At 38.8% G+C, this 14,100-nt stretch overlaps 1 protein-coding gene across 1 annotated transcript in view; it reads right to left on the bottom strand.

Moving 5' to 3' along the window:
• Window positions 1–2,723: 2,723 nt before the first annotated feature.
• LOC127988502 (CD48 antigen) overlaps window positions 2,724–14,100 on the bottom strand; it is a 79,469-nt gene continuing 68,092 nt past the window's right edge. The window contains exon 6 of the mRNA XM_052591302.1: window positions 2,724–3,041. Coding sequence (XP_052447262.1) covers window positions 2,991–3,041 — 51 coding nt within the window. The 3' untranslated portion in view covers window positions 2,724–2,990. The remainder of the gene's footprint in view (window positions 3,042–14,100) is intronic.

The raw sequence follows: 14,100 nt of genomic DNA, 5'->3' as shown, positions 1-14,100 counted from the left end.
ATCTGAATATTTACTTTATATGATTTTTTTCCTCAAATCGGGAAATACAACTGCTAAGATCGCTGATCCTGGATCAGTAGTGACCATAGACAGTAAAAGAAATGGACACAGCGACCCCATTGGAACTCAATTGAGACAAATGAAGCCCAGTTTTAGCGTTTTTTAGCACTTCCGTTTCTGACGCGCAGACTCAAATGAAGCTTGACGACGTCAGCAACCTGTCTGACAGATGTAAATCTTCTAGTAGCTGTGCGTGCAAACTGCCCTCGTTAATCTTGCAGAGACGGCGAGCTTGAGCGGGGAGTTCTTTGGCGTGAGTGAGCAGGAGTAAGTATTCTGATTAATTATTTTGTATAGTATTTTAAAATGTAACGCCAGTACGCCATATCAAGTTAATTGCCTGCGAGCTTCTCCTCCTGTCTGTACGGTAATGCGACAGAGAGCCGAGTGGTCATGACGCAATCGTTAGCCTATTTTTTACAAAAACTGTTTATACGGGGCCATAATGTAACATAGAAGGTAATGGAGCCCTTTATACATTGTCGTGTATCTTTAGAAATAAATAATGGACAAACAGAGTCTTTAAACGCCTCAGATGTAAAGTTATTCGCTGTCAAAGTGACGCCAAAATGAATGGGAGGTCAATGGGAATGCTAACACAAGTGAAGTTCTGCTAAAAGATGGCAGCCCCCACCAGACTTCAACTTCCGGTCGAGTTCCTTGCCCCTTGGTAGTGACGCGACGGCGCTACTTCATCTTGTTCGTGTTTACGGTGGATAGCAACCAACCATCTTTATGATGTATTACCGCCACCTTCTGCTCTGGATGGTACCACTCCTTGGCCAGTCATGCAAAAAATGATTTGATGAAATGATGGCATAGGATGAGGTCGGAGAACAGTTAATCGCGAGGAGTGAGTCGCCGTGGCCGTACCTCGACAAGTACATGACACTGACCGAGATAACAGAGAGAAAATATGTTTTCAGATGCTGCTTGTAAAAATTATCAGGGTCCAGCCTGGCCATTTTTTTTGTACTGTTTGGAGGTCTTGCATTTTGTTCTGCAAAGTCCTACAGTATATTAAGCATGCCCATGTAACAGGTGCATACACTTACTTGTGCGCACATTGTTAATTACATGTATTTTGATTGTTTTTGTTGCCAAATTGATAAGGAACACAAAAAACTATTAAACTAAACAATTACACCTGCCTATCTGTTTGACTGACAGTTTTGAGCACTGAGATAGCATTGACTTGTAATAAAACCTGCTCAACATAAAAATTTAATTTTAAAAGTAGCTTAGATGTAGCAAGCTACTGTTGATGTAGCTTAGCTTGCTACATTTCCCAGGGGGGTAGCTTCAGTGTAGTGAAGCTTCATTTACTGTAGAGTAACTGGTAGCTTAGCTCACTACATTTTCCAAGTAGCTTGCCCAACACTGGCAACTTTACAGATCTTCTTTATGCACCAAGAGCTTGTAACACTCCAAAGAGAAAGAAAAACTTGAAATCGCATCATATGACCTTCTTCATCATCATCATCATCACACATATATTTTTGTTTTGTTTTGTTTTCTGTAAACTATTACTTTCATACTATATTACTATTACTATTAAATATTTTAGACAAAGCTTTGGTAAGTCAGCATTCGAAATAAATTGTTGAACTTATTTTTCTATTTACAGTGTTGTATACACTATTGTTGATTTTAGATTTTATAAAAATGTTCCTGTTGTTGTCCATTCCAGTGCAGCTTTGTTGATTGACTGATGAAGAAAAAAAGGCAGTTTGTGGTCTATGCAAACAGCAGATGGCGCTAACACACTATTATAGTTTCAGATCATGTGTATAAAATGGAACAGAGTAGCTGTCGCCTTAAAAGAAAAGAAGTTTCACTATGTTCTTTCAGATTTCGGGAGAAAAATTGCTGCTGCTTCTTTTGTAGCATAACTCGTCATGTTAATTCATTTCAACTCTTCATCAACAACAAACAAGAACTGACAAATACAAACATGCATCAAGATTTCCTTTACTGCATTCTACAGCTCAAAATCTGTTTCACTGTCAAATATGCATTGCTATGTGAAGAAATGCAGTATTCTCAATAATATATATTTTGTTTCTTTCTTTGTTTCTGTCCTATTTTAAGACACTAACCCCAGCAAAACATTCAAAGGAAACCCGAATGGGCGTGATTTTTCCAGGGCTGAATTTGAACTCCAGTCCAGTCCTGTCTGTATCTGTTTAAAATAAAAGTTCTATGACATCACAGTGAAAATGTCCTTTTGTAATTGTTAAATATATATTACACCTCTTCATCTTTATCAATGCTGTCCGACTATTCTCAGTTCGTCCATTGGGCCCATGGAAAGAATTACGAACATGAAGCCTGTATGAAGAAATTGTCTGTTCACAAACTTCTTCAAAGTTTATTATTACATCAGTAGAATATACAGATACACTGTCAGGGGTGTAGGGGATCACCAATAAGAACTGTACACTACATCAAATAGGAATGTCTAACAAACAAAGGGTTTTTCTTTTCTAGATCCCGTATGACATCTGAACTCATGAGGAAATATACAAGAGTGCGGATGTGTGAAGACATTGAGATAGAGAAAGATAAGAGTAGAGAGAGAGAGAGAGAGAGAGAGCACAGAAGAGAGAGAGAGAGAGAGAGAGAGAGAACAGAAGAGAGAGAGAGAGAGAGAGAGAGAGAGAGAGAGAGAGAACAGAAGAGAGGAAGGGAAAGGATGAGGGGAGAGAAAGAGAGCGCACAGACAGGCAAACTCACAAAAATATTCTGGCAGAGAGTGTGAAATAATAACAGTAATCTTTCTTTTTTCAAATATATGTGTAACTATGACAAAAACACATTTAATGGGCATATATTTGTATTCACAAAGAACATGTGTTTCTGTCTCCTGTCTCTGTGTTTGGGATAAAGTTAGTAATCACAAACAGAATCACATTTTGATCAAGAGTTGATCAACGTCTTGAGACTCCTGCGTACACCACATTATCCTGCTCTGTAGCTCTCTGAAAGAAAACACAAACATCCACCGACTTATTTACCAATAACTTACGTCCTCTTCTTGACAAGTATACTCTAATATATTGGAATATAGTTTTAAATGGGCTAAAAGAAGCATGTTTATATAAAAAGCATTTTGCTTTATATTTGCTGATCTACAAACAGACCAGTCTTTACCCATACAACGTGGAGATTTCATATGAATTTATACGGTGCATCATACAAAAATGCACCATTATTACAAAAACGTGAGCATGAAGACATTCTCATTACGGGGTGAAAGCAGAAAAATTTGATTTTAAAAATATATACAAATTACCAAACAATTCACCAGAACATAATTTACTTATGAACTGCCATGAGATTGTGTTACATATGGAGGGAATATTTCAGTAATTCTCTCTTTCTTTATTTGATTACATATTTGTATTGGGTTAAAATTTGCCTATAATTTGCCTATAATATAATTTCCCATTTTGGAGAGAATAGATGTGTCTTGGATGACGTTAGAGTTTGTGATGTGACAATATTGTAAAGCCTCTGATGGACTTGTGTGACCCTACAATATAAATGTAGCAGAGTAGATCATTAAACACACACCTGAATTTGACTCACTGCCAAAATAATACAGAAACATCATAGACAGAAATATATTCTCTCACTGATTTATGTCTTTTGTGAAATTTTGGATCAGCAGAAGTGATCTCTCTGTCACCGGTCTGAACTGTAACAAAATATAACAGAAACAATTGTTACAATTATTGTAAACTATTGTTTTACATTATTACACACACACACACACATGCAGTAGATTACAGTAGACAATACTTGCCTTCTTGGTTTGTTTTTCTGTGTTTCCTGCAGATGCAGAAGATCCCGACAGCAGCTACAATCAACAGAAAACCAGCAGCAGCAGAGATCCACACTATCAGAGATACAGAGCTTGCAGATTCTGGAAGATGTGAAGGAGAGTGTCATTAGTGTGAGTGAATGTGTTCATAAACACTAAATATTATCACAGACATACCTGAACATGTCTGACAGAGTTGAGTGTTGAGATGTGTGGTCTGGTTTCTGATGGGATTGTTCACCACACAGCTGTAGAAATCATCCAGACACTCCAGATGTAAAGAAAGACTTCTGCTGAGATTAGACACACTGATGCTGGACAATAAACTGTTTCCTTTGTACCAGGAGAGAGTCACAGCACTCACATTCACCACTGAACACAGAAATGAACAATTTGATGATGATGATGAATTTTGAGAAGAGTCTCTGGTGATGACAGGAACTCACAGAGGAGCTGAAAATATTAGGTGATTAATTTAATTCAGGATAATTAAATGTTGTGATAATTGTCCGTCATCTGATATTTAAAATGTAAATGAAGTTGCAGGGAACATAAGTTGAGGACAAAGTTATGAGGACAAAAACTATAAAAGTATTATATCATCAAATACACAATCTATCATCACAGGTTTGTCTATAATTTGACAATATTCTTATTAATTCTGAAAGTGATTATTGTCAAAAGATGTTTATAAAAATCCTGGTAAGTAATTCTCTTCTCACCATAGACAGTAAGCCCGAAGATGTTGAGTGGGATCCCTGATCTTTTTCTGCTGACTTTATATTCAGAGGACGAGTCAATCACTCTGACATGATCAACATTCAGCTCCAGCTTCATCTCATGTTTCTGCTTTTAAGAGCCTCTAGAATATGTCCAGTGAAAGTAAAAAAATATATATATTTTAGGTGTGTCGAGCTCCGTACAGTTCAATAATCAATGATTATCATCACCAACATGAAGTATAACAACCTACACCTAGATACAGGTTAACACTTCATGGCTATTCTTCTGGGTGTTTGAGTTACAACAAATGTGTTTTAGAAACACACGGTTATAACAGCCAGAGAAAAGACTAAGACAGAAATCAAGGGTCAAGAGCCCAACTAAAGCAAACACTGATCTCTAACATGGTTACTTCAAATGAAACAATAAATCAACATCTAAACCTTAGTTCATTCTCAATAAGCTCTTCTGTAGACGTCTGACAGAAATAAAGTCAGTCTGGTTATTAATAAGTGGAGCTGGTGATGCTGTTTGTGGGGTTGTTTAATCAGATCTTGAGAGATTTCATGTATTTTATTTCAGTTGATTTCATCTAAGTCTGTGTCTGAAGTCAGTTGTAGTAGTTCTTGTGTTTCTCTTTTCTTCAGTGATTCTGTTTGTTAACAGCAGCTGTTCATCACTAATTCTCAATCAGCACTTAGTTAATCACTTAATTACTTAAATGCAAAGTTTTTAAACTTACATGGTTTAAATCAAGGCAATCTATTTACTCAAACGGTTTGAGTAGAGTTTACTTATCAGGTTTTAAAGTGCTATTTCCTTTGTCTGTTTTCTTAATTGCAGAATATTTATCACGTGCATCCAGTCCTTCGTGCTGTCTTTGCTGTAAACTGGTTTAAAGGGACAGAAGTGAGAGACGTATTTACCCTCATTTGATAAAACTGTTTTGAAAAAAAAATATTTTACATTTAGAAATTTCTAGAATATCTGTTTCGGGTTTTTTGTTAGTGTAAAAACTTTTCCAAAATAAAAAAGTAAGTAAGTGAAATTTTCACTTATTTTTCACAAGATCTTGAAGTGTTCCTGTAGCTCAGTGGTAGAACAGTGCATTAGCAAGTGCAAGGTTGGGGGTTCGATTCCCCGGGAACACATGATAGGTGAAAATTGTTAGCCTGAATGCACTGTAAGTTGCTTTGGATAAAAGTGTCTGCTAAATACATAAATTTAATATTATTTAATTAAAATTTACTCAATAAAATGTACTTATTATTATTTTTATTTTTTTAACTTAACTTAGTTAAGTAGATTTACTTAATTTCCAAATGTGTTAAATTTACTTGAAAAATGCTTGTGCAAAAACTTGCCAAATAAAAATTAAGTAAATTTACTTATTACTTTTTTCAGTGTAGTTGTGTTGAAATCACAAACACCCAGAGACTGAAAATGGGCCTATACATAAAATCAGATTGTGTTTCATTATTCAGAAAATGAAACAGTGCAGCATAATACTAAAACTAATACTAATACTAATAGAAATACTAATACTAATATTAATTCTAATTCTAATACTAATAGTAATACTAATAGTAATAGTAATACCAATTAAAGCTGCAAGCAGCGATGAACGGGCCCTCGCACCCGGGCTCACCGGCAGTGAGTGGCTTTAGTTAATAGGTGAACGGTGAGAAATATGCGTTTAAACTCATAAATATAAGTAGAATATATCAATGTTTATTCCATATATGTGCCAATCTTCCTGTTGCCAGCAGGTGGCGCTATCATTATAATGGAATATTGGCCTTCAGATGTGTTCAGGGCAGGACCCTTATCACACAAGTGAAGTTTGGGCAAGATCGGACATTTTATGCCTGAGTTATAACAACATCCTATTTCATGGCGAAACATCGAAATTTGTCAGTCCGCCATGGACACGCCCTTTAACGAAACCTCAAGATCTTCGCAATTTAAGATCGCAAAAGGCTTTAGATTACACTGACCAAGTTGGGTGTTGATCTGAATAAATCTCTAGGAGGAGTTTGTTAAAGTACAACCCCTGAAAATGGCCAAAACAACACAAATTTTGCAGAGAAAATTCTAAATAACTGACTTCCTGTTGGGATTCGGATTTCGTACCAAGAGACTTTTTCATAGATATTGGTGTGTTACATGTGTGTACCGATTTTTGTACATGTACGTGAAACATAGCTCGAGGCGCACTACGTTTAAAGTGAATACGCACTCCGTTGAAAGTGTATAGGTGGCGCTATCGAGCCATTTTGCCACACTCGATGGAATATTGGCCTTCAGATCTGTTTAGGCCAGGACCCTTATCACACAAGTGAAGTTTGGGCAAGATCGGACATTTTATGCCTGAGTTATAACATGTTTTATTCCCATTGCGAGACATCGAACTTCATCACGGCGCCATGGACACACCTTTTAACAAAAACTCAAGATCTTCACAACTAAACATCACACAGGTCTTTAGATTAGACTGACCACAAAAAAGACATTGATGTCATAAAATTTCTAGGAGTAGTTTGTCGCAGTGTAAAATATGTAACTTCCTGTTGCCAATAGGTGGCGCTATGACTATAACTGAATATTGGCATGTAGATCTGTTCAGGACAAGAGTCTTATCCAACATGTGAAGTTTGGGGCAGATTGGACATTGTATGTCTGAGTTACAGCAACTTCCTTTTTCATGGCGAAACATCGAAATTTGTCAGGCCGCCATGGACCCGCCCTTTAACGAAACCTCAAGTCCTTCGCAATTTATTATCGCAAAGGGCTTTAGATTACACTGACCAAGTTTGGTGTTGATCTGAATAAATCTCTAGGAGGAGTTCTTTAAAGTACAACCCCTGAAAATGGCAAAAACAACACCAATTTTGAAGGGAAAATTCAAAATAACCGACTTCCTGTTGGGATCCGGATTTCGTACCAAGAGACTTTTTTGTAGGTATTGGAGTGTTACATGTGTGTACCAATTTTTGTACATGTACGTGAGACATAGCTTGAGGCAGACTCCGTTGAAAGTGTATAGGTGGCGCTATCGAGCCATTCTGCCATACCCGGTGGGATATTGGCCTGCAGATCTGTTCAGGCCAGGACTCTTATCACACGTGTGAAGTTTGGGGAAGATCGGACATTTTATGCCTGAGTTATAACATCTTTTATTCCCATGGCGAGACATCGAACTTCGTCGCGGCGCCATGAGCAAGCCTTTTAACGAAAACTCAAGATCTTCACAACTGAACATCGCACAGGCCTTTAGATTAGACTGACCACAAAAAAGACATTGATGTCATAAAATTTCTAGGAGTAGTTCGTCGCAGCGTAAAATATGTCACTTCCTGTTGCCAATAGGTGGCGCTATGACTATAACTGAATATGGGCATGTCAATCTGTTCAGGTTCGGAGTCTCATCAAACATGTGAAGTTTGGGGCAGATTGGACATTGTATGTGTGAGTTATAGCAACTTCATTTTTCATGGCGAATCATCGAAATTCGCCAGGCCGCCACGGACACGCCCTTCAACGAAAACTCAAGATCTTCGCAATTTAACATCGCAAAGGCCTTTAGATTAGGCATACCAAATTTGGTGTTGATTTGAAGAACTCTCTAGGAGGAGTTCGTTAAAATACAACACATGGAAATGACCAAAATTACACAAAATATGCTCATAATATTAAAAATAACCGACTTCCTGTTGGGTTTAGAATTTCGCTCCAAGAGTCTTTTTTGTAGGTATTGGTGTGTTACATATGTGTGCCAATTTTCGTGCATGTAGGTGAAACATAGCTGGAAGGCTGTTGATTTTCTTGGTATAGGTGGCGCTGTCGAGCCATTTTGCCACACCCTCTTCTGAATCCTATATCAGACGAAAATTTTCACCAGGTTTGACGCGTGTGCAAAGTTTCATGACTTTTTGAGCATGTTAAAGCCCTCAAAAATGCGATTCATTCGGGAGAAGAAGAAGAAGAAGAATAATTAAAGCTGCAAGCAGCGATGAACGGGCCCTCGCACCCGGGCTCACCGCCATCGTGTAGCTTTAGTAAAAAGGTGAACGGTGAGAAATATGCATTTCAAATCGTAAATATAAGTGGAATATATCAAAGTCATTTATTATGTGCCAATCTCCCTGTTGCCAACAGGTGGCGCTATCATTATAATGGAATATTGGCCTTCAGATGTGTTCAGGCCAGGACTCTTATCAAACATGTGAAGTTTGGGGAAGATTGAACATTTTATGCTTGAGTTACAACAATTTCTCTTGCTGTGGCAAGACATCAAATTTTGTCATGGCGCCATGGAAACGCCCTTTAACAAAAACTCAAGATCTCCAAAAGTTAACATTGCACAGGCCTTTAGATTAGACTGACCACAAAATATATGTTAATCTCAAAAAAATTATAGGAGTAGTTTGTCGCAGCGTAAAACATGTCACTTCCTGTTGCCAATAGGTGGCGCTATGACTATAACTGAATGTGGGCATGTAGATCTGTTAAGGGCAGAAGTTTTATCTAACATGTGAAGTTTGGGGCAGATTGGACATTGTATGTCTGAGTTACAGCAACTTCCTTTTTCATGGCGAAACATCGAAATTTGTCAGGCCGCCATGGACACACCCTTTAACGAAATCTAAAGATCTTCGCAATTTAACATCGCAAAGGGCTTAAGATTACACTGACCAGGTTTGGTGTTTATCTGAATAAATCTCTAGGAGGAGTTCGTTAAAGTACAACCCCTGAAAATGGCAAAAACAACGCCAATTTTGCAGAGAAAATTCTAAATAACCGACTTCCTGTTGGGATTCGGATTTCGTACCAAGAGACTTTTTTGTAGGTATTGGTGTGTTACATGTGTATACCGATTTTTGTACATGTACGTGAAACATAGCTTGAGGCGCACTCTGTTGAAAGTGTATAGGTGGCGCTATCAAGCCATTTTGCCACACCTGATGGAATTTTGGCCTTCAGATGTGTTCAGGCCAGGACTCTTATCACACATGTGAAGTTTGGGGAAGATCGGACATTTTATGCCTGAGTTATAACATCTTTTATTCCCATGGCGAGACATCGAACTTCGTGACGGCGCCATGGACACGCCTTTTAACGAAAACTCAAGATCTTCTCAATTTAACATCGTACAGGCCTTTAGATTAGACTGATGACAAAAAAGACATTGATGTCAAAAATTTCTAGGAGTAGTTTGTCGCAGCGTAAAATATGTCACTTCCTGTTGCCAATAGGTGGCGCTATGACTATAACTGAATATGGTCATGTCAAACTGTTCAGGACAGGAGTCTCATCCAACATGTGAAGTTTGGGGCAGATTGGTCATTGTATGTCTGAGTTATAGCAACTTCCTGTTTCATGGCGAATCATCGAAATTCGCCAGGCCGCCACACACAGGCCCTTCAACGAAAACTCAAAAGCTTCGCAATTTAACATCGCAAAGGCCTTTAGATTAGGCATACCAAATTTGGTGTTGATCTGAATAAATCTCTAGGAGGAGTTCGTTAAAATACAACGCATGGAAATGACAAAAATGACACAAAATTTGCTCATAATATTAGAAATAACCGACTTCCTGTTGGGTTTCGGATTTTGCTCCAAGAGACTTTTTTGTAGGTATTGGAGAGTTACATGTGTATACCGATTTTCATACATGTACATGAAACGTAGCTCGAGGCGCACACCGTTGAACATGTATAGGTGGCGCTGTTGAGCCATTTTGGCACACCCACTTCTGAAACCCATATCAGACGTAAATTTTCGCCAGTTCTGAGGTGTGTGCAAAGTTTCATGACTTTTCGAGCATGTTTAGGCCTTCAAAAATGCGATTCATCTTAGAGAAGAAGAATAATAATAATAATAATAATAATAATAATAAACGGAGCAATTCCAAGAGGGTCCTCACACCATCGGTGCTCGGGCCCTAATTAAAGCTGCAAGCAGCGATGAACGGGCCCTCGCACCCGGGCTCACCGCCATCGTGTGGCTTTAGTAAAAAGGTGAACGTTGAGAAATATTCATTTAATGTCCTAAATATAAGTGGAATATATCAAAGTATATCCCATATATGTGCCAATCTTACCGTTGCCAGCAGGTGGCGCTATCATTATAATGGAATATTGGCCTTCAGAGGTGTTCAGGCCAGGACTCTTATCAAACATGTGAAGTTTGGGGAAGATTGAACATTTTATGCTTGAGTTACAACAACTTCTCTTGCTGTGGCAAGACATCAAATTTTGTCATGGCGCCATGGAAACGCCCTTTAACAAAAACTCAAGATCTCCAAAAGTTAACATTGCACAGGCCTTTAGATTAGACTGACCACAAAATATATGTTAATCTCAAAATAATTATAGGAGTAGTTTGTTGCAGCGTAAAACATGTCACTTCCTGTTGCCAATAGGTGGCGCTATGACTATAGCTGAATGTGGGCATGTAGATCTGTTAAGGGCAGAAGTTTTATCTAACATGTGAAGTTTGGGGCAGATTGGACATTGTATGTCTGAGTTACAGCAACTTCCTTTTTCATGGCGAAACATCGAAATTTGTCAGGCCACCATGGACACGCCCTTTAACGAAATCTAAAGATCTTCGCAATTTAACATCACAAAGGGCTTAAGATTACACTGACCAGGTTTGGTGTTGATCTGAATAAATCTCTAGGAGGAGTTCGTTAAAGTACAACCCCTGAAAATGGCAAAAACAACGCCAATTTTGCAGAGAAAATTCTAAATAAACGACTTCCTGTTGGGAATCGGATTTCGTATCAAGAGACTTTTTTGTAGGTATTGGTGTGTTACATGTGTATACCAATTTCTGTACATGTACGTGAAACATAGCTTGAGGCGCACTCTGTTGAAAGTGTATAGGTGGCGCTATCGAGCCATTTTGCCACACCTGATGGAATTTTGGCCTTCAGATGTGTTCAGGCCAGGACTCTTATCACACATGTGCAGTTTGGGGAAGATCGGACATTTTATGCCTGAGTTATAACATCTTTTATTCCCATGGCGAGACATCGAACTTCGTGACGGCGCCATGGACACGCCTTTTAACGAAAACTCAAGATCTTCACAACTTAACATCGCACAGGCCTTTAGATTAGACTGACCACAAAAAATACATTGATGTCATAAAATTTCTAGGAGTAGTTCATCGCAGTGTAAAATATGTCACTTCCTGTTGCCAGTAGGTGGCGCTATGACTATAACTGAATATGGGCATGTCAATCTGTTCAGGTCAGGAGTCTCATCAAACATGTGAAGTTTGGGGCAGATTGGTCATTGTATGTCTGAGTTATAGCAACTTCCTGTTTCATGGCGAATCATCGAAATTCGCCAGGCCGCCACGGACACGCCCATTAATGAAAACTCAAAAGCTTCGCAATTTAACATCGCAAAGGCCTTCAGATTAGGCATACCAAATTTGGTGTTGATCTGAATGAATCTCTAGGAGGAGTTCGTTAAAATACAACGCATGGAAATGACAAAAATGACACAAAATTTGCTCATAATATTAGTAATAACCGACTTCCTGTTGGGTTTCAGATTTTGCTCCAAGAGACTTTTTTGTAGGTATTGGAGAGTTACATGTGTATACCGATTTTCATACATGTACATGAAACGTAGCTCGAGGCGCACACCGTTGAACGTGTATAGGTGGCGCTGTTGAGCCATTTTGCCACACCCACTTCTGAAACCCATATCAGACGTAAATTTTCGCCAGTTCTGAGGTGTGTGCAAAGTTTCATGACTTTTCGAGCATGTTTAGGCCCTCAAAAATGCGATTCATTTTGGAGAAGAAGAATAATAATAATAATAATAATAATAATTAAAGCTGCAAGCAGCGATGAACGGGCCCTCGCACCCGGGCTCACCGGCAGCGAGTGGCTTTAGTTAATAGGTGAACGGTGAGAAATATGCGTTTAAACTCATAAATATAAGTAGAATATATCAATGTTTATTCCATATATGTGCCAATCTTCCTGTTGCCAGCAGGTGGCGCTATCATTATAATGGAATATTGGCCTTCAGATGTGTTCAGGGCAGGACTTTTATCGAACATGTGAGGTTTGGGGAGGATTGGACATTTTATGCCTCAGTTACAACAACATCCTATTTCATGTCAAAACATCGAAATTTGTCAGGCCGCCATGGACACGCCCTTTAACGAAACCTCAAGATCTTCGCAATTTGAGATCGCAAAAGGCTTTAGATTACACTGACCAAGTTTGGTGTTGATCTGAATAAATCTCTAGGAGGAGTTTGTTAAAGTCCAACCCCTGAAAATGGCCAAAACAACACTAATTTTGCAGAGAAAATTCTAAATAACTGACTTCCTTTTGGGATTCGGATTTCGTACCAAGAGACTTTTTCGTAGATATTGGTGTGTTACATGTGTGTACCGATTTTTGTACATGTACGTGAAACATAGCTCGAGGCGAACTCCGTTTAAAGTGTATACGCACTCCGTTGAAAGTGTATAGGTGGCGCTATCGAGCCATTTTGCCACACTCTATGGAATATTGGCCTTAAGATCTGCTTAGGCCAGGACCCTTATCACACATGTGAAGTTTGGGCAAGATCGGACATTTTATGCCTGAGTTATAACATCTTTTATTCCCATGGCGAGACATTGAACTTCATCACGGCGCCATGGACACGCCTTTTAACAAAAACTCAAGATCTTCACAGCTAAACATCACACAGGTCTTTAGATTAGACTGGCCATAAAAAAGACATTGATGTCATAACATTTCTAGGAGTAGTCTGTCACAGTGTAAAATATGTCACTTCCTGTTGCCAATAGGTGGCGCTATGACTATAACTGAATATGGGCATGTAGATCTGTTCAGGTCAAGAGTCTTATCCAACATGTGAAGTTTGGGGCAGATTGGACATTGTATGTCTGAGTTACAGCAACTTCCTTTTTCATGGCGAAACATCGAAATTTGTCAGGCCGCCATGGACACGCCCTTTAACGAAACCTCAAGTCCTTCGCAATTTAACATCGCAAATGGCTTTAGATTACACTGACCACGTTTGGTGTTGATCTGAATAAATCTCTAGGAGGAGTTCGTTAAAGTACAACCCCTGAAAATGGCAAAAACAACACCAATTTTGCAGGGAAAATTCAAAATAACCGACTTCCTGTTGGGATTCCGATTTCGTACCAAGAGACTTTTTTGTAGATATTGGTGAGTTACATGTGTGTACCAATTTTTGTACATGTACGTGAAACATAGCTCGAGGCACACTCCGTTGAAAGTGTATAGGTGGCGCTATCGAGCCATTTTGCCACACCCGGTGGAATTTTGGCCTTCATATCTGTTCAGGCCAGGACCCTTATCACACATGTGAAGTTTGGGCAAGATCCGACACTTTACGCCTGAGTTATAACATCTTTTATTCCCATGGCGAGACATCGAACTTCGTCACGGCGCCATGGACACGCCTTTTAACGAAAACTCA

Source organism: Carassius gibelio, chromosome B22 (assembly GCF_023724105.1).
Source record: "Carassius gibelio isolate Cgi1373 ecotype wild population from Czech Republic chromosome B22, carGib1.2-hapl.c, whole genome shotgun sequence".
Lineage (NCBI taxonomy): Eukaryota > Metazoa > Chordata > Actinopteri > Cypriniformes > Cyprinidae > Carassius > Carassius gibelio.
Note: the sequence above shows the minus strand (reverse complement) of the source record. Positions and strands in the feature narration are given on the sequence as shown.